Genomic DNA, 18,173 nt, shown 5'->3' with positions numbered 1-18,173 from the left:
ACTGGAGTTAATATTTGTTGTGCATGTGGTTGGATTCTGCTTTAACTCATGAGTCTGTTGGTGGCCTCCTGCTGCAGAAAACTTGCACATTGGGTTATTTTCTTGGCCAGTCCCCAGAAGTCAGTTAATTGTGGAAATGAAACAGACAGTGGCAAAGCAAAGGTGCAGCAAATGGAAAGCTATTATTGGCTACATTATTACCCAGCAATTAGAAAATCTTTTTTTGAAGAAGCCAATCACCATTCTTTGGCAACTAGCTCAAAAGAGTGGTTTACAAAATGCCTGAATGAACTTACGTATCATCTATGAATGTTATCCCAAAATACTCCTTTTCTTTGAGGCTGAAATGGGAAGCCACCAGATCCAACAATTCCCGTGACAAGAGCTTGGGCTATTGAAGAGAACGATATGAATTAGATGGCATTCTTGCATCGTGTACATAACAAGCTATATTTGAAACAGGGCTATGGTCAAGCAAACCTTACAGGTCATGGAACCTTTGTTTTTTTGCTTTTACCCCCAACAGCTCTCTGTGCAAACAGAAAAGGTGTGTTAAGACCACCTCCCCTTCTTGTACAAAAATATCTACTTCTGCAGCCATGGTGCATGATGATTTTTAATGTTTGTTGTAGACCAACTGAAATCAATGGACCTTTAGTGTGACAAAGTGATTTTTTTGCATGCGATGATACAATATACATTATATCAACAAACCTTATTACCTATGTTACGAATTCTCGTCTATCTCCATATTATGGGGGATGGGCAAAACCGGAGAGATTCTTAGGATGTTGCCATACACCAGACTATCAGACTATTTCTCCATCTAGTCCAGTACTGCCTGCTCTGAGTTGCAGCAGCTCTCCAGGGTCTCTGACGAGCCATAAGCTCAGTGGTACTCTACTGCATCTGCCTTGGATGCAGAAGGTCTCAGGTCAATCCCTAGCATCTCCAGGTAGGGCTGGGAGAGGCTGCTGTCTGAAACCCTGGAGAGCCACTGCCAGTCAGAGTAGACAATATTGAGCTAGAGTGATCAACGGTCTGACTTGGCATAAGCTTCCAATGTTCCTATGACAACAATGAGCTTGTGTGTGGGAGTGTATATAGAAACATCTGGCTTTTGTGTGGCTGGAGCATAACATACTGTACAGTTGTTGCTCCACTCACCTTTTGCCTCTGGTCCCGCCCACCACTGACTTACAGCTCCTTGAAAGTTGCTCATGAGGGAATGCAACCCTCACCAGAATAGAGCTTCTCCCACTAACATAATAATAATAATAATATTTATTTATAGCCCGCCCTCCCCAGCCAAGGCCAGGCTCAGGGCGGCTAACAAGCAATAATAAAAACAAGTTGAGTTGAATGAATACAATTTAAAAACAAGATTAAAATACAACAATTAAAATACTGAAACATTAAAATATTAAAATGCAGCCTCATCACAGGAGGAGAAAGGAAAAAGAAAAAAGAAAGGGGGAGAGAATCAAATTGGCTCCAAGCCAAAGGCAACTCTGTCTTACAGGCCCTGCGGAAAGAAATCAGATCCTGCAGGGCCCTGGTCTCATGAGGCAGAGCGTTCCACCAGGCTGGAGCCAGTGCTGAAAAGGCCCTGGCTCTGGTTGAAGCTAATCTAACTTCCTTAGGGCCCAGGACCACTAGGGTGTTGCTATTTATGGACCTTGAGGCTCTCCATGTGGCATACCGGGAGTGGCGGTCCCGTAGGTACGAGGGTCCTAGGCCGTGAAAGGCTTTAAAGGTCAAAAGCAGCACCTTAAATCTGACCCTGTACTCCACCGGGAGCCAGTGCAGCTGGAAAAGCACTGGGTGAATATGCTCCCATGGCAGAGACCCATGAGGAGCCTCGCTGCTGCATTCTGCACCCGCTGGAGTTTCTGGGACAGCTTCAAGGGCAGCCCCGCGTAGAGCGAATTACAGTAGTCAAGCCTGGAGGTGACCGTCGCATAGATCACTGTGGTCAGGTCGGGGCGGGAAAGGTAAGGGACCAACTGCTTGATGTGGCAAAGGTGGAAAAATTTTAAAGACTAACATCCATACAGATCATGTACCTACCTTTAAAATATCAAAGCATCATTATCTTCAACATCAAGCAGTGGCTAATGTGAAACTGGCAGTGTGATCCTATATGTATGTGTACTCAGAAGTAACTCCCACTGAATCCAATGAGACTTACTACCAGGTAAATGTATACAGGTTGCAAGTTACAGCATAATGCTCACCTGGCTGAGGTAGGTATTTGGCCCCCACACAGCTGGGCTTTTCAGCTAGTGCATCCCCAGCTTTTAAAAAGCAGGTACCCTCTTAGAGCCATTGATAGAGACCACTGAACTGGAGAGGCTGGTATAAAGCAGTATTGAAATGATATAATGATGCCAGAAACGCAGGTGTCTCACCTGAACCAGCAGCTCCAGCTTCCTGTCATCCAGAAGCTGTACCTGACAGTGTCTCCCTTCTGTCATCTGCAAAGTGAGGGAAGCATAATTAGAAGTAGAATGGACTCTCTGCATTTCAAATAATTGGAATAACTGTCCTTCAGGTACTGCTAAGGTACCTATACCAGGCATAGGGAATCTCTGGTTCCTGGGCCAAATTAAGTCTACCACGGTCCTAGTTTGGTCCACTAGACCGCTATTCTCCAGCCACACTCACCTGGCCCCACACCTGTCATTATACAGTATTTTCTTCTGTTTACTCTGTTATTTTGTCACCAGTGAAGGCCCACCTGAAAGATTTTCAAAGCATACTCTCAGGCAATCCACTGAGTTAGTTTGGGTGGTTTGAAATGTTTAACTCTTTTTCATCCAAGAACCATTCCTGACTGAAATAAAACAAGGCATTTCCTAAACAAGAATCAGTACAGCCTACACTGCACAGTATATGTAGATGTTCTCCTGAAATGCAAGACTTATTTCCAAGTAATAAAAATTTACCATTGGAGTCTGACTTCCATAACATTTCCGACATGAACTTCCATCATAAAATCAAAAAGACTTTATTAACCAAACCTGCTACCTTAGGCACTTACTTGGGAGTAAGTCCCATTCTGTTTCAAGGAAACTAAGAACACTGCCTTATCACAGGTCAGATTATTTCACCTGTCTAGTATTGGCAGTAGCTCTCCAGGATCATGAGAATGGTCTTACTACCTGTTACCTGATATTTTTAGGCTATCTTCTCTCCCATAACCACTGAGTAAAAATACATGTGATCTGGCAGCCCATCTCTTAATACGCTTAATATGCAGAGATGGTGAACCTGTGGCCCTATGGATGATGTTGGATTCCTACCCCCAGCAGCCTGAAAATTGTCATGGATGATTGGAACTGTAGTCCAGCAACATCTGGAGGTCCACTGGTCCACCATACCTGCTGTAATGAGATGGATCTACAGCCTTTGTTTGGTTGGTATACGTGTTTTTAAGTTCAACATCCTAATTTCTAGAAGGACTCCGTTAACTGAAGATTTGAAGGGGAAATCTTAGACTCAGCACTATGTTTTAATCATGGCTGGCTGTGTTGTGAGCTGGTAGATTAATGAAGGGTCCCAGAAGACATACATGTGCTGGTTGCTACAAAGGCTGACTGGGGAACTTTGTAAGGTCAAAAGAAAAGGGAACAAAACACAGCGTAACTCCTTTTCGCTTCCTCCCGCTCTGATGGAGAACAAAGGCTCTTTCTTCAACTTTTACAAGACCAAAATAGTACACGACACAAAATGTTGAAAGTTCAATTTTCTGTCAAGTCAGAACGTTAGTGGCTACGGATTCCATGTGTCGAATGCCACAATAATTGAAGAATGTTTTATTCCAAAGTGACTGTCAGGAAAAGTTGGGGGGAAAGAACAAACTCTCCACAATGTTTCCTTCTGAAACCTCAGAAATTTGGAATAAAACCTGCAGGATATTTATGTTACTCCTCCACAGGAGCAGCATCCTCTTGATGCACAAAAACATGCTGTTAGAGGCAATATTTTTAGATCCCACCGTGTCATCAAGTTATATGTGTCACCAAGTTATACAACCAACAAATTTAGATGCTATATAAACAGGAAGCATTTTTTTTTACCAAAAAAAGAGAGCGCCTAATTTAGGAAGTGAAAAAGCAGGGACAAACCTATCTTTCTAAATACAGAATAACTTTGTAGCAAGGAGGTCTTTAACGAAGGTATTTCCAAACTTGATTTGTTCTTTGCCTAGAACCGAGATTTTATTTCCTCGAAGAGGAAACACATTTGTTTAGACAAGTAACACCTGTCACCCTCCTCTCCTCTTCTATTACAGGATTGTATTTTAAAGTTGCGAAAGTAGATGCATTTTTTTAAAGAAAGGGATAAAAAAAGAATAACCCAAGCATGAGTGCTTTCATTTTCAATCCATCTGCAGAATCTCAGGTTGTTAGTAGCAACCTATCAGCCGCTCCCCTCTCCATAAAAAAAAAGTGAATGTATCTGCACCTGCAATTTGAGAACAACTTTTAAATAATCTTTTTCAGAGGTCTAACCACCTTTAGATATGATGCAACCAAACACAGGGCCTTTTCAATAGTGGCACCTTAGTTGTGAAATACTTAACCAGTACCAATTTAGCTAGCTTTCAGTGACCGGTTTTATTTGCCTGACCTTTCAATAGATGATCAGTTTTATTTGAGCTGTTCTTTTTCTGTTGTTTTGACATTTTTGAACATTTATTGTTCTATTTAAATTTAATTGTTACATTTATTTTAAATTGCTTGTTCTCTTGGAAACTTATGTCAAAGGTAGAAAATGCTGCGCCTTGAATAAGACTTTTTCCAGATAAAGAATGCTGTAAAAGTTTGGCTCAGACCTACATCTTGCGTGTCTGTGCATATTTAGTTACTTTAACATAGTTTCAAGACTACAATATGACTGAAAGCAGATACCAAAATGCATGAGCTAGTTTTGTTGGAATTATTTCCAATATAGCTCAAAAGGTTTAAAGGTTTGAAGGGAGGATTTTATATATATTTGATTTAAATTTCCAAAAGATGATAATATGATCCTTTCCTTTTTAAAATATCCAGAAGGAATCTCCCCCATTCCTCCAGCCTTTTTAGCTAAACTAGCTAAGCTTCTTGTGGAATGTCTCTCTGATTTAAGAGTGGTTTATCTCATATTAGCTTAATCCTGTTACCAGATGAATGAACATAAACCTTGGTTAATTCACTCTTAATTGAAAAGGAAAAGTGTCTGTGTAGAGTTGTGCAACTGTTACAAAACTGGATTAAACCCCAGTATCTCATTATAGTTGGTTCACATAACCAAAATTCTACCACTTGCCAATGGCAGAATGCAGAGGGGGGCGGAATCTAAGAAGCCACATTTTAATCAGGAGGTTCTGAATACAAAGGAAAGGACCTGTCAGTTCATGTTATAAAGTAATGAATACTGTAAAGCAAATTTGTTCTAAGTTGCTAACTAGCTTGAATCCCATGTGGCTAATTGACAAGGGGAGGGAATGCAAATTTGCCCATTTCTGGCCCCAAGACAGTTAATTTTTCAAATATTGATTGAAGAAAATCTGCAATGTAATATTTGAGTTCCAATGGACTGAAAATGCAGATCAGTCAAAACAGATGGATTGAGATCAATACTATACTCCCTGAAAACCCCACCCAACCTACCCTGGTGTGAATCGGCAGAGTTCAAGTGAGGCCCAAAGTACATCTTGTTATAAGCAGTGCATGCCTCCTCTTCCTCTCATTACGTACCAGTAACGTAAGGAAGCTGCTTGCCATGCTATCACTGCACTCAGCAGTTCCTAAGCCTATCAGCGTCCAGTAGGAGTCAGGATACAGCAATGTTTCAGGTCCATCTACGTCCTACAGTCCAGGGTAGGCTCAGTTTAAGTTCTAGAGGAAAGAGTCAAAGACTCCAAAGGCAGGTAATGTAACCAAAGGAAGGCAAGAAGTCAAGTTCCCAAGAGCTACCAGTAGTAGCATAATTCTGGAAAGAGACTGGGTTTCAATGGAGAGCAGTACCAGAGAAGGGAGTAGTCCCTCTGTCAGGCATTCTTCTTCAACAAAACCGGTAGTGGATGGCAGGATGGAACAGTTTTGTTTACCTGACCCCCTGGCAAATGAGTCACTGCTGCTTGCCAGGAGGGGCAGGATGGAGGGCAGTGTGGTGTAAACCAACTGAGAGGAGTACTGGGTTGCCTCCACTGACGTGTTTGCACCACGAGTCATAACAGAAGGGAAACAAATGGACCCAGTTTCACTGGTGGTCTTAATTCACCTCCTGGCAGCATCACAGAATCATAAACTACTAAGCACATCAAAACTGTATATGGTGATAAATGTTTTGGGATATTTTTGGAGATGTAATAAAAATGATTTTTTTAAAAAAAGTTGAAGTGTTGAGTCCCAGAAAGATTGGAAATGGAGGTAGATGGTGCACTGATGGAGATCTGTGGGAGGATGAAACAAAGACCACACCAATTTGCAAGCCCTGTTCTTAACTCGGTGGCTGTGGGAACTGGATGCAATGGCAGGGGTGGGAGAGTATGCAGAAAGCAAGACAGGAAATCAGGTAGGGAAGCAGAAAGATACGGGGTGGGAAGGGAGACTGGTAGCGGTTGCACTTATGGTCACACCAGGTCAGAAGAAGAAGAGGAGTTTGGACTTGATATCCCACCTTTCACTTCCCTTAAAGGAGTCACAAAGCGGCTGACATTCTCCTTTCCCTTCCTCCCCCACAACAAACACTCTGTGAGGTGAGTGAGGCTGAGAGACTTCAGAGAAGTGTGACTGGCCCAAGGTCACCCAGTAGCTGCATGTGGAGGAGCGGAGACGCGAACCTGGTTCACCAGATTACGAGTCTACCGCTCTTAACCACTACACCACACCAAGCATGGGGCCCCATAGTGTAAGATGGGAGAGTGCTGCTACTTCTTCACTAAGCAACCCCAAGCGGCTGACCAGATGGGGAACTAGCGAAAAGCTTAAGGGGCTCAAACCCAGCCAATGCCAACACCTACAAAACCAGATGGTGAAAAAGAAGAATAAACTGCCTGGGAACTGAAGACTGGCAAAAGGTGGAGTAAGCTGGCTGGAAGAAATAAAGTCAAGGTGGTCTTCTGCTGGACCCCATCGTTGTTCTCCCAGGGCAAGCAGAAGTCTATGAAAAGCATCTGCAGCTTAACACCTTTTGGCTGATGTTTCCATCGTCGTTTCGGCTGCGCGGTGTTAACTTTGGCAGGGTCTCAGTGCTACTTTGGGACAGTTTCAAAACTATTCAGAGAAAGCTTAGTTTTGATTCTAGTGCAGTATTTTTCGGTCTATGTATAGAAGGGTTTGTTTTTAACAAAACAAAAAGAGGAGGGGGGAGGGAGGGGAAACTGCTTGGCTCCTGCAGAGCATCAACTGACTTTCATATAATCTCCACCAGCTGAGCCAGTAAAAAAAATAGAAAAGAAAAACTGGCTTGGTCACAAGCGCAAAGCATTCCCCACCCTGAGAGAGGAAGGCACAGCGCCATTGCATATTCATCAGGGCTCTATGCACACTGTATTCCCTGCCTTTGAAGAACACTCCCAGCCACCAGCACACAGACAGACACACCAAATTCCACACCAAGGTGACCCAAGTGTTGTGCCAAGGAAACCAAGTGCATATATTTGCTTTTTCTGCAGAACTTTTATTCTGTTTCAAAGTACAAAGTTTTAAAAGGCTGCCATATTTTTTTTTGGAAGGGCTCCATGAACTGTTGGGATTTGGAGCAATTTGACAGGTAGCTCTTTGGGGTGGAGGTAGAAGTCAGCCATAAACAAATGATAAAGAATAATGTAAGCAAGGCTCCCCCCCCCTCAGCCGGAACTCACTGGAATTCAGTTCCAGCACCTCCCAAGTGGGCACACCATGGCCATTTTAAGAGAACAAGGAAGGCGTTCATGGTGAGTTCTGGCACCTCTTTTTCTAGAAAAAACGCACTGCATGTAAGGCACCAGCAACCCACCTCTCCAGCACTTTAGATTATTTCTCCTATTACACTGTTCTGTGGCCCCCACATATTTAAAACACTCTGCCATCTGTCACCATGGCTTCGACAGGGAAATATCTACTAGATGGAAGCATGGGCATGGCAGATGACAACAACAATTTTATCATTTATACCCCGCCCATCTGGCTGGGTTGCCCCAGCCACTCAACCCACAAAACCAAGCCCCTCAGCTCCAGGAAACTGCAAATCAAATACTAGTTGTTTGTGGTCTCAAAGGAAACCATCTTTATCTCCCCTTGGGGGCTTTTGAAATTTTGCCAGACATTTGTGATTTTTTCCCCACTGTGGCTATAAGGACTGGAAATTTTGTTTCCCTAAATGAAAGCTGGAATTGTTGTATTCTACGAGAGTTGCCATATGTCTGGAATTTCCTGAAGATAGTATTCAGCCCCCGTAAACTGTGTCTGGGCAAAAATCGCTGAAATGTCCAGAAAAATCAGGACATATGGCAGCCCATGTTGTTAGTGTAGATTTTGGCAATTTCTTAAAAAAAAAAAAAAGCAGCTCCACAACTCTTCTTTTTTTAGACTTTGCCAAAAACCCCACAAACCCCCATAAATTTTCACTTTTTTTTGAAATATGGCAACTCTATATTCTGCAAACAAAGCACAGAAAAGAAATGAATACCACACATATCATATTATATCACATACACACAAACACAGACATACATCCCTCAACTGCTACAAGTTAAGAATATAATTAGAAGCCTGATAGGATAGCTCTAAGCAACTACTCTATTACAAACTTAAAAATGGAAAGCGTAACGCTGGTGGTCAACAAAAGAAGTTTAAAGACTGTCTCAAGGCAAATCTTAAAAAAAAAAATGTTGTATAAACACTGGCCTGCCAAAGGTGTCATGGGCTTTGAAGACACTCGAATTCAGGACGCAAGGGAGAAATGTGCTATGAGGAAGGCACGCTTGGCAAATCCACACTGTGATCAACTCCCACTCGGAAACCAATGTACCCAGTGTGGAAGGACATGTGGATCCAGAATTGGCCTCCACAGTCACTTACGGACTCACTGTTAAAACCGTGTTTATGGAAGACAATCTTACTCGGCTACGAGTGATTGCCAAAGAGGATAGCTCTAAATACTGAGCCAGTGAAATACTTCGTGTACATCTGCTTTCCTTGCCAGTAGTGCTGCAAATTAATTAAAGCTTGTGCTCGGCACACTCTTCCCATACAATGCTGGTTGTACTGCAAGCCATAGTAACCAGGCAAAAGCTCATGAACATGTTTTGTTCCAGTATCTTGCGTAGAGTTATTGCTAAATCTCCTGGGTAATGACATGCAATTGGATAATTCCTGTAGTAACAAGGCAGCAGCCCTAGTTATATTTGTTGATGACAGGCAGCAAGACAGAGCCAGGAATTAAGTAACCATCCTGGGAGTGCAGGACCATGAGCCGCATTTCCATAATTTCTATTGACTCCAAACCTTTAGCAGATCACTTTACCCTGCCTCTACTTAAATTGCTGTATCTTCATAATGAACAGCATAGACACTAAATTTTCCACATCATAGTTTTGCACCAATTATAATTCATATTTTGCTAAAGTGTTTTGCTAACTCTATACAGACACTAATCGCTTCTGCTTCTTCGTGCTTTCTATTGCTGACACCCGAAAGCCCGTATTAGGAGTATCTGATCTGGGGAACATTCTTTAGGGCATTAATGATAATGCAGTGTTCATCTTTCTGAAGCAATTCCCACCTAGAGCTACACTGTTACTCCCCCTCCAGATTCATCTCTCAAAATTAGTCAAGGGATTATAATGCTATCTGTTGGACTAGAAGAGTTTTAAAATGGTTTATGGTTTGATCATCAGGCAGCTGCATCTTGATGGTATGGTATGGGACTTTCGCTGTCTTTCGCACACGCTCACTGAGAAGGATGCAAATGGATCTGACAGGACTGAACTTCCATGACTCATTTCAACCTTTCAATAAGGGTGTGGATCAAAGGGTCCTTTCTAAGAGGCTGCTAATGAGCTCAGTGCCTGCCACTGCACCTCCCAGTGCCAAGCATTGCATCAGATGAAATGGGGGACAAGGGAAGAGCAGATCTCACTCATGAGAGGTTGAAGGGTTACAAAAAATGAAAAGAGGCATCTGGATCTTTGGAATACTGGTAGTTCTTAGCTTGCCGTAACCTCATGTAAAATCATTCTCCTCTGAAGAGTTCCAACACTGTAAAATGTGACAACACGCTGAATCTGAGACCAGAAAGTATAACCTGAGTGATGACTGGGACCAAGAGAGATGGAACTTTTTCACAAAGTAACAAACCCAATGCTTGCAACAATAGCAATAACTACTGTACTCAGAGCAAACACAGAAACACCTCTACACTCCACGTACATCAACAGTTAGAATCCCAGAATTGTAAGGGACCACAAGGGCCATCTAGACCAACCCCTGCAATGCAGGAACCTTTTGCCCACCGTGGGACTTGAACCCACAATCCTGAGATTAAGAGTCTCAGGCTCTACCGACTATCCTCCCTCCCATGTTCTACAAGAGGAATCAAGCATGATCTTCACATAGAGCTTGCAATTATTGTCTAATATGCAATACCATTCTTTGCAGCAGTTTTACTCTGAAGTTATTTAATTAAGGCCACTTTACAACAACCAGCACAATAATATGCCTCAGAAAAAGAAATTCATATAAATTTATCTTACCTCCAAACCACACACTCTGGTAGGTTTTAAAGGGCTGCATGAAGTGCGGAAGGTACAATGCAAAGAGCGACAGTGTTCCCCCACCTAAATAAAAGCTATTTGGAGCAGAGACTCACACAGTCCCAGACTTTCTTCCGTTGCCATGTAATCTCTAGGAAATGACCTTACTGTTTGTTGCTTTGATTACAGATTGAGAAACAAAAGCTTTCCCCAGTGAGCAAGGCGGCACGAGATATTAAAGATTTGTACAGAATGGGAGGCAATCAAACTTGAGAACTTTTATTGTTAAGATGTCCCGTTGCAATAGTTATTTGCCCCTTATCATTTCCAGCCTCACCTCCCCCCCCCAAAAAAACACTTCGAAAAACAGACTCTCCCTATAACTCCAGTGTAAAACACTATGTGGGTTTGATGCAAATACAAGGTTGCCAAATGAACATTTCTCCTCATGCAGCAAGTATGTACGTCAGGGGTGGCTAGTTTGTTGTTGTAGTACAACTCCCATCATCCCTGACCATTGGCCATGGTGGCTAGGACTGATGGGAATTGGAGTCCAGCAGCAACTGGAGGGCCAAAGTTTAGCCACCCCGGTGCAAGTGTATCCACCCCTAAGCAACATCAGGCAGAAGCAGTGTTCAACCCAAATTGTGGGGAGCTCATGGGCAAGAAACTCTTAGAGGGCTCCCATCACTCAGGGGGTGCTCTTCCTCACTGATGCCTTTTGGCTTGCTCTGTCCCTCTAGTATCAATCGACACAACCTCCCCAAAGGGAGATCATAAGGAATGTGGTGGGCGTTGCTCCATCTTTACATCCATTGTGTGTTCAGAATGTACAAGGGAACAGGTCGCAATAGTAAGGAGCAGGAGCAGCTGGGTGGAGATGCTCCAGAGGTTGGCAGTGCAAACCTCTAGGTTCACATATGTATTAACAATTGCTGGATGCTTGAGGAACATCCAAACACCACAAATTTCATAGCTGAATGCGAGGGGTCATGCTTATAGGGCTCTGTCCAATTCCCTGTTAGTATTTCATGCCTCCGATGCTGCAGATGAGATTGGTGTAAATCACATGCCTGTCTGGGAAGAGTATGGGAACAGAAGACAGTTTTATCTTTTCCACTGTATGTACTGTTTTACTGTACTTTTGCTTTTACTTGTTCATGTTCTTCTCTCAGAGCTGGAGAGAGAGAGGACACCATGATTCCTCTGTCTGTACACAGTGTGTAAATAAATACATAGATTAGCTCTACAATGTCTCATGCTTCTTGCTGTGTTATGCTACAAGATTAGTGTGCATATATCATTTTATATATGTCACTGAGGCGCACTGGAGAAGAAGGAAAATGCCTTTTCCAGAGCTGCGCATACCGGAGGACGCTCGGACTTTGGGGGCTGCAGGGTCATCCCCAGGGTGTTTTCCAACATTCCCCATATGCATTTGGTACAAGTTCCTGAAGACCCTGTGCACATACACACAATTGAGAGAGCCCTGCTTTTCTAGGGCTCTCAGTTGGACAGGAAGAGAGGCAGAGGAAATTCAGTTCATGCACCTGCTTCTTCTTTCAAAACTTATTTATATGGCATGTTATTATCTGATTCCCCTTGGGTAGTTCATAATCTTAATAGCACAGAGCCACCAAAAAGGAGAAACTTCTGATATTTTCTGTCGTTTGCTTAATAATTTTGTTATTTATACCCCGCCCATCTGGCTGGGTTGCCCCAGCCACTCTAATTACGTTATATGAATTGCATATAAAACTGCAATGTAGTAATAACAATTTTAAATCAGGACTGTTCCTCTTATAGGGATGAGGAACAAAAGTATTGGTTCGCTTCTCTTTTTTCCAAAGTAAAATAGGGAGAGATTAACTCAGACTTTCAACAACACTGAACCATCTATTTCAGCTGTCACCCAGAATCAATGAATGATATGACTTTTAATCAACTAATTAATCAGTTAAACCTGTATACATTTACTTATCAACAAAACCATTCCCTCCTTTGTGAAAGAAATTTTGCCTGAGTACTACTAGTATTCAAAATAATAACTTTTTTTTAAAAAGTTGTCCATCATCAGGGGCAGATATTAGTTGATTGATTGGTCAGAATAATTGAACAGCATATTTTTAAATAATTGCATATTATTATTATTATTATTATTATTATTATTATTATTATTATTATACTTATTGCATATGATAACCAAATATTTTTAAAGTACATGCATCTCCAACATTCAATACCTGCAAATTGTTATTCTAACTCCCATTACATTTACTTTCAGGAGAAGCAGCATTCTGCCAGACCCATTCAACCTACTTCGCCAGCTAATAGGCAGTAGTTTTAGAAATCTCCCTGCCTCCACTGAACACTGTTTTCCTCTCCTAGAACCAAAATGGAAAATACATGTGTGCAATAAATGTGCCACTTGTGCAGAGGAAATAATAATAATTAAAAAAAATAAAGAACAAACATCAAGCCCACACCAAAAAGGGGCCAACTCCAAGCCATATACAAGTTAAATCTTCACCAGCTGAGCATAGCAGTTCAGGTATGTACTAAAAACAAATGACAAAAAAAACTTCATTGGGAACTATGGGAGCTATCCAAAGGCCCAGAGAAAATAACGGCAGCTTGTAAATGCCAGTTGACATGACTACTAAAACAAATGCAAGCTACCAACAAAGCAAGGAATGGATCTTGGAATGAAATGGGATGGATTACAGGGGTAGAACACATCAATACGGAGACATGATGGGGAATGACAGACCTTAAGAGACTGCAATGATGGCTCCTGAGACTGGGATGACAGCTTTGAGACTGGATGCAACTGGGTTCTGAGGAAACTAATAGTGCTCTGCAGGTGGTGGCAATCAGCAGATTGTTGGTTCTTGCAAAGGCATAAAACTTTGCAGACTAATCCCACTTTTTGCAAGAAGGTGTGTCTTTATCTGCTGCACACCTGGCATTACATATAAAGTCAGGTGTAGAATATGGATGTGTGGCTTGGCCAAAACAGCCTTGCACCAGGCCTAATCAGGCCTGCAAGCCAGAGAGGTTCCCCACCTCTGCTAAATACTAATGAAAGATTTCCCAAACTTGGGTCTCCAGCTATTGTTAGACTACAACCCCCATCATCCCTGACCACTGGTCCTGCTAGCTAGGGATGATGGGAGTTGTAGCCCAACAACAGCTGGAGACCCAAGTTTGGGAAACCCTGTACTAATGCTAAGAAAATTGAAATCCAAAAGCTCGGCCCTATCTTGCACTTTTAGTACTACTGAAAGTGATAATCCAATGTTTTCCAGTAGAGGACTTTTGAGTAGGTACCAAATATTACAAAACATCCACAAACCTCTTGAGTTCAGATTACACTCGGCCATGAATCTTGCTAGGTGACCTTGGGATAGCTAGACCCCTGACTATTGCTCATAACGGCTGGGAGTGACATGAACTGTGGTCTAGCAACATCTTAGGGCACAGGTTCCACACCACTGACGTATGTAATGAATTCTACCAATACACAGACATTCATAGGTGTAACAGAAACATTCAAAGCTAAGTGCTAGATGGGAAGTAGCCTGCCTCCTGTCTCCAAACACATCCTTTGTTTTCACAAGTGATCAAACACTGGAACCAACATGGGTAGAAATGGGCAAACTGCCTTGCTTCATATTCATTTTTAATTTGGAGGGAATCCCTTCTCTCCCAATTAAGACTATGACCTTTGCCTGCTCAGCAGAGTACCATATTTACCAGGGTTGTGCTGGACAGGGAAAACTCGCCCCATGTGAACATAAGAACAGCCTGCTGGATCAGGTGAATAGCCTAATCTATCTAATCCAGCACCCTCTTCTCACAGTGGCCAACCAGATACTTATAGCAAGCCCCAAAGCAGAACCCGAGTACAACAGCACTGTCTGTCCCCTTGCAGTTTCTGGTATTCAGAAACATACTGCCTTCAACAGTGGAGGCAAAACAACAGCCATGTGTAGTTCTAAGGCTTGGCAAGAACTGTTGAGTTTGGAGTTTAAACAAGTATTATGAAGCAAGGATAAGGATGGGGAACAAAACAGTAATCATGAGGAACAGAGAAAAAAGGATGAGCAACAGACGGCAGTGTAGAGAGACCTGAAATGATGCAGAGCAAAGAGAAAGCATGCTGGGTATACAGTAAGAAAGGGGGTGATACGGGGCACAGTCAGACCAGTAAACAAGGGAAAGGAGGAGGTAGCTGAGAGATGGAGATATAGAGAACACTGTAGGGGGGAAACAGAGAAAATGGGAAAGGTGTGGGAGGACTAGGAATCATTTGGGACACCTAAAGAAAATAAGTTAAAAGAAAACACTGAATTAAAACTGAAACAAAATGCCCTTCTTTGGAAAACAGCAAACAATGCAGTCCTCTTAGAGGAGGGAATGCAAATGTAGCCTTCAGAGAGGTTTCAGTTGTCCCCCCACCCCACCCGCAAGAATCTCAGGTGAATTATTAGTCAATGAGAACACAATGCCATCTTTGTTCCATCCACTTCTAACAGACTCAGCCTTTTTCTCAGATAATCTACAAATTCCCTCAGCATCACCTTGTGGCTCTCTCCTGCCCTGACATGCTCCCCCACTTACTCCTACGTGATCCTCTGATCCTGTGCCCTACTTCTTGTGTGTATTAACAAATGAACTGGCTGAGCAGGAGATTTGCCAGAAGCCCTCCTACACAGCAGGTAAGAAGACTAGGCAGACGTCAGAAGCTCAGGCAGCGGAAATACTGTACAAACTGGAGTACTACTGCTTGATAGGGAATTCCACCTGGAAAACTGTTTGGAAGAGGAAATATTTCATAGAATTAAGGGACAAGTCCACAGACCTGGTGCACGGGCTCTAGCAGAAGCACCAGCACTAGTCCTGCTCACTTCCAACCAGCTGATAAACAGTGCTAAGGCAGAATGCACAGTAAAGTGTGGTGTGGATATTATTTATTTATATTTCATTTATTAATCACTTCCCATGAAACACCCTGAAACTATTAACAACAAAACATCAGCAACAAAAGCATACATATAAATGCATCTAGTCCAATGTAGACAAAGACTGGCAATGAAGTAATTTTAGCAATTAACAGATAAAAGGAGGCACCATTACATAAATGACCAACCAAGACTCCCTGTGCTATACAGTCATCAGGGAAGACCAACCTAGGTCTAAAATGCACATGAACCAAATGTTTCCATGGTGTTCCACACATACTCATCCTTCTCTTTTGTTAACCAAGTCAGTAAAACAGTACCATGTTCTAAAAGGGTGAGCAGTTTTTGCTTGCCTTTTCGCTGCCCTTATTTCAGGTGTCTGTTTTTTTTAGCTAAAGTGATATTCCAGAACAGCTGAAACCAACAGCTCTGTCTGGGCATTGTGCTCATGGTTGACATGTACTTCCTACTCTAGCAGGAAGTGGAGACATTCTGAATAATCCCTCCCCTAAGTGTCCACACAAATGGAAAATAAATGTCACAAGGGAGGGAGTCCTCATGTATATAGGCTTCCATGCAATTTGGAATTAAGCCTATACACACACAGACTTCCCGCTTCCTCCAGACATTGGAATTCTATGTGTGAATGCCAGGGGGATGGCCCATATGTTGATTTTAGTAGAATGCAAAAATAGGGCTAACATGCTACAGATAAGTCTGTCCTCAACTTCTAGTTTCTAGCTATTGCTAAGTAAGCTGCTGCTAGCATAAATGGCAATAATTCTTTGTATGGCAGGTTTTTTTTAGGTCCTTCAGAATGAGATAGCAAAGTTATTTTAGGTTTAGGTTTTATTGAGAGCCAGTGTGGTGTAGTGGTTAAGAGCGGTAGTCTCGTAATCTGGGGAACCGGGTTCGCTTCTCTGCTCCTCCACATGCAGCTGCTGGGTGACCTTGGGCTAGTCACACTTCTTTGAAGTCTCTCAGCCCCACTCACCTCACAGTGTGTTTGTTGTGGGGGAGGAAGGGAAAGGAGAATGTTAGCCGCTTTGAGACTCCTTAAAGGGAGTGAAAGGCGGGATATCAAATCCAAACTCTTCTAGGTTACGTTGCACTTTTGGGCGCATTGCTGCGCTACATTCTTCAAAGGTTTTTTTTCTACCACAATCTTTCCACTAGATCACACTGCCATCTCACATGGAACCTGGCATTGTACTTTCTCACTAACAATGTGGGTTTAACCTCCCTGTCAACGTTTTGCAAGCAAATCAGGCAGGATGAGTGCTCAAATAAACTGGTTTACTGGAAGCGACCTTACTTCCAATGTATGTATAGGTTTGCCATGTAAGACAACAAAACCCCAAGTATAAAAACACAAGGGAGCTGGTGAATCTGAAATCACAGAATTGTAGAGTTGGAAGGGACCCTGAGGGTCACCTAGTCCAACCGTCTGCAATGCAAGAATCGCAACTAGAGCATCCATGACAGATGGCCAATGAATCAATGAACATACAATTCACAGAGGCCCAGTGAAACTGCCACATCTTCACTGCTTACACAAAAGGCAGTTGAAGCCTCTTTTGGATGCAATGACTGGGAAGGCTTGTCTCTAGTGTGCACTGCCCGCACCTCAGATGGTGGAGGAACACAGACAAGGGCCTCCGATGTTCATCTGACCAAAAGGGCTGATTCATATGGGAGGAGATGGCTTAGAAAATACTAACACTGTTGATTTTCTACAGCCAGCCAGAGTAGACAGCTGGATGCTGCAGCATCTGTGCCATCATTACCATAAACAAAAAGAGAGATGTGGTGCCAGCCAAGGGTACAATTGTTGACACAGCAGGTCATGGTGACGAAGCCCCATGCCTGCTATTCTAGCTGTGGTGTCTGGCTGACCATGACTGCCACTTTGTGCTTTAACTGTTGGTACCTCAGAAATGGAAAAACTCGCTTGTTTACAGCTACAGCTAAAAATTGTTGCAGATTTTTATTTTATTTTTTATTTTGGACATAATGCATTGGCCGTTCAGAGATCCAACAGTAAGCCTTGATACAATATTTTAAGTGGAAGCTAAGCACATGGCAATCAGATTGATCACTGTGTGCTTCGCCTCCTCTAAGGGGTTACCATCCAAACTGTGGCAAGCACCAAAGTCCCCAGTTCAACCCGTATATCACAACACTTATGAATGTCTGCCAGTATTTCTCAAACTTTAATATCTGGCTGTTGTTGGACTACAACTCCCATCGTCCCTAGCTAGCATGACCAGTATGATGGGGGTTGTAGTCCAGCAAGAGCTAGAGACCCAAGTTTGAGAAATACTTTGTTTCAGGAACTGTGCCAGGAGAGTCAGTGTGGTGTAGTGGTTAAGAGCGGTAGACTCGTAATCTGGTGAACTGGGTTCGCTTCCCCGCTCCTCCACCTGCAGCTGCTGGGTGACCTTGGGCTAGTCACACTTCTCTGAAGTCTCTCAGCCTCACTC

At 42.8% G+C, this 18,173-nt stretch overlaps 1 protein-coding gene across 6 annotated transcripts in view; it reads right to left on the bottom strand.

The window, feature by feature from the left end:
• Nucleotides 1-18,173, bottom strand: part of FRMD4B (FERM domain containing 4B) — a 233,365-nt gene that overhangs the window by 108,831 nt on the left and 106,361 nt on the right. For all 6 annotated transcript variants that reach the window (XM_081901464.1, XM_081901461.1, XM_081901460.1 and 3 more), the window contains 2 exons: nucleotides 2,412-2,477; nucleotides 297-391 (listed from right to left, as the gene is read on the bottom strand). In XM_081901464.1, coding sequence (XP_081757590.1) covers nucleotides 297-391; nucleotides 2,412-2,477 — 161 coding nt within the window. The remainder of the gene's footprint in view (nucleotides 1-296; nucleotides 392-2,411; nucleotides 2,478-18,173) is intronic.

This window comes from Podarcis melisellensis, assembly GCF_964234715.1.
Source record: "Podarcis melisellensis genome assembly, chromosome: 2".
In the NCBI taxonomy this organism is placed as follows: domain Eukaryota; kingdom Metazoa; phylum Chordata; class Lepidosauria; order Squamata; family Lacertidae; genus Podarcis; species Podarcis melisellensis.
The sequence above is the reverse complement of the archived record's forward strand: the minus strand, read 5'-3'. Positions and strand labels throughout refer to the sequence as shown.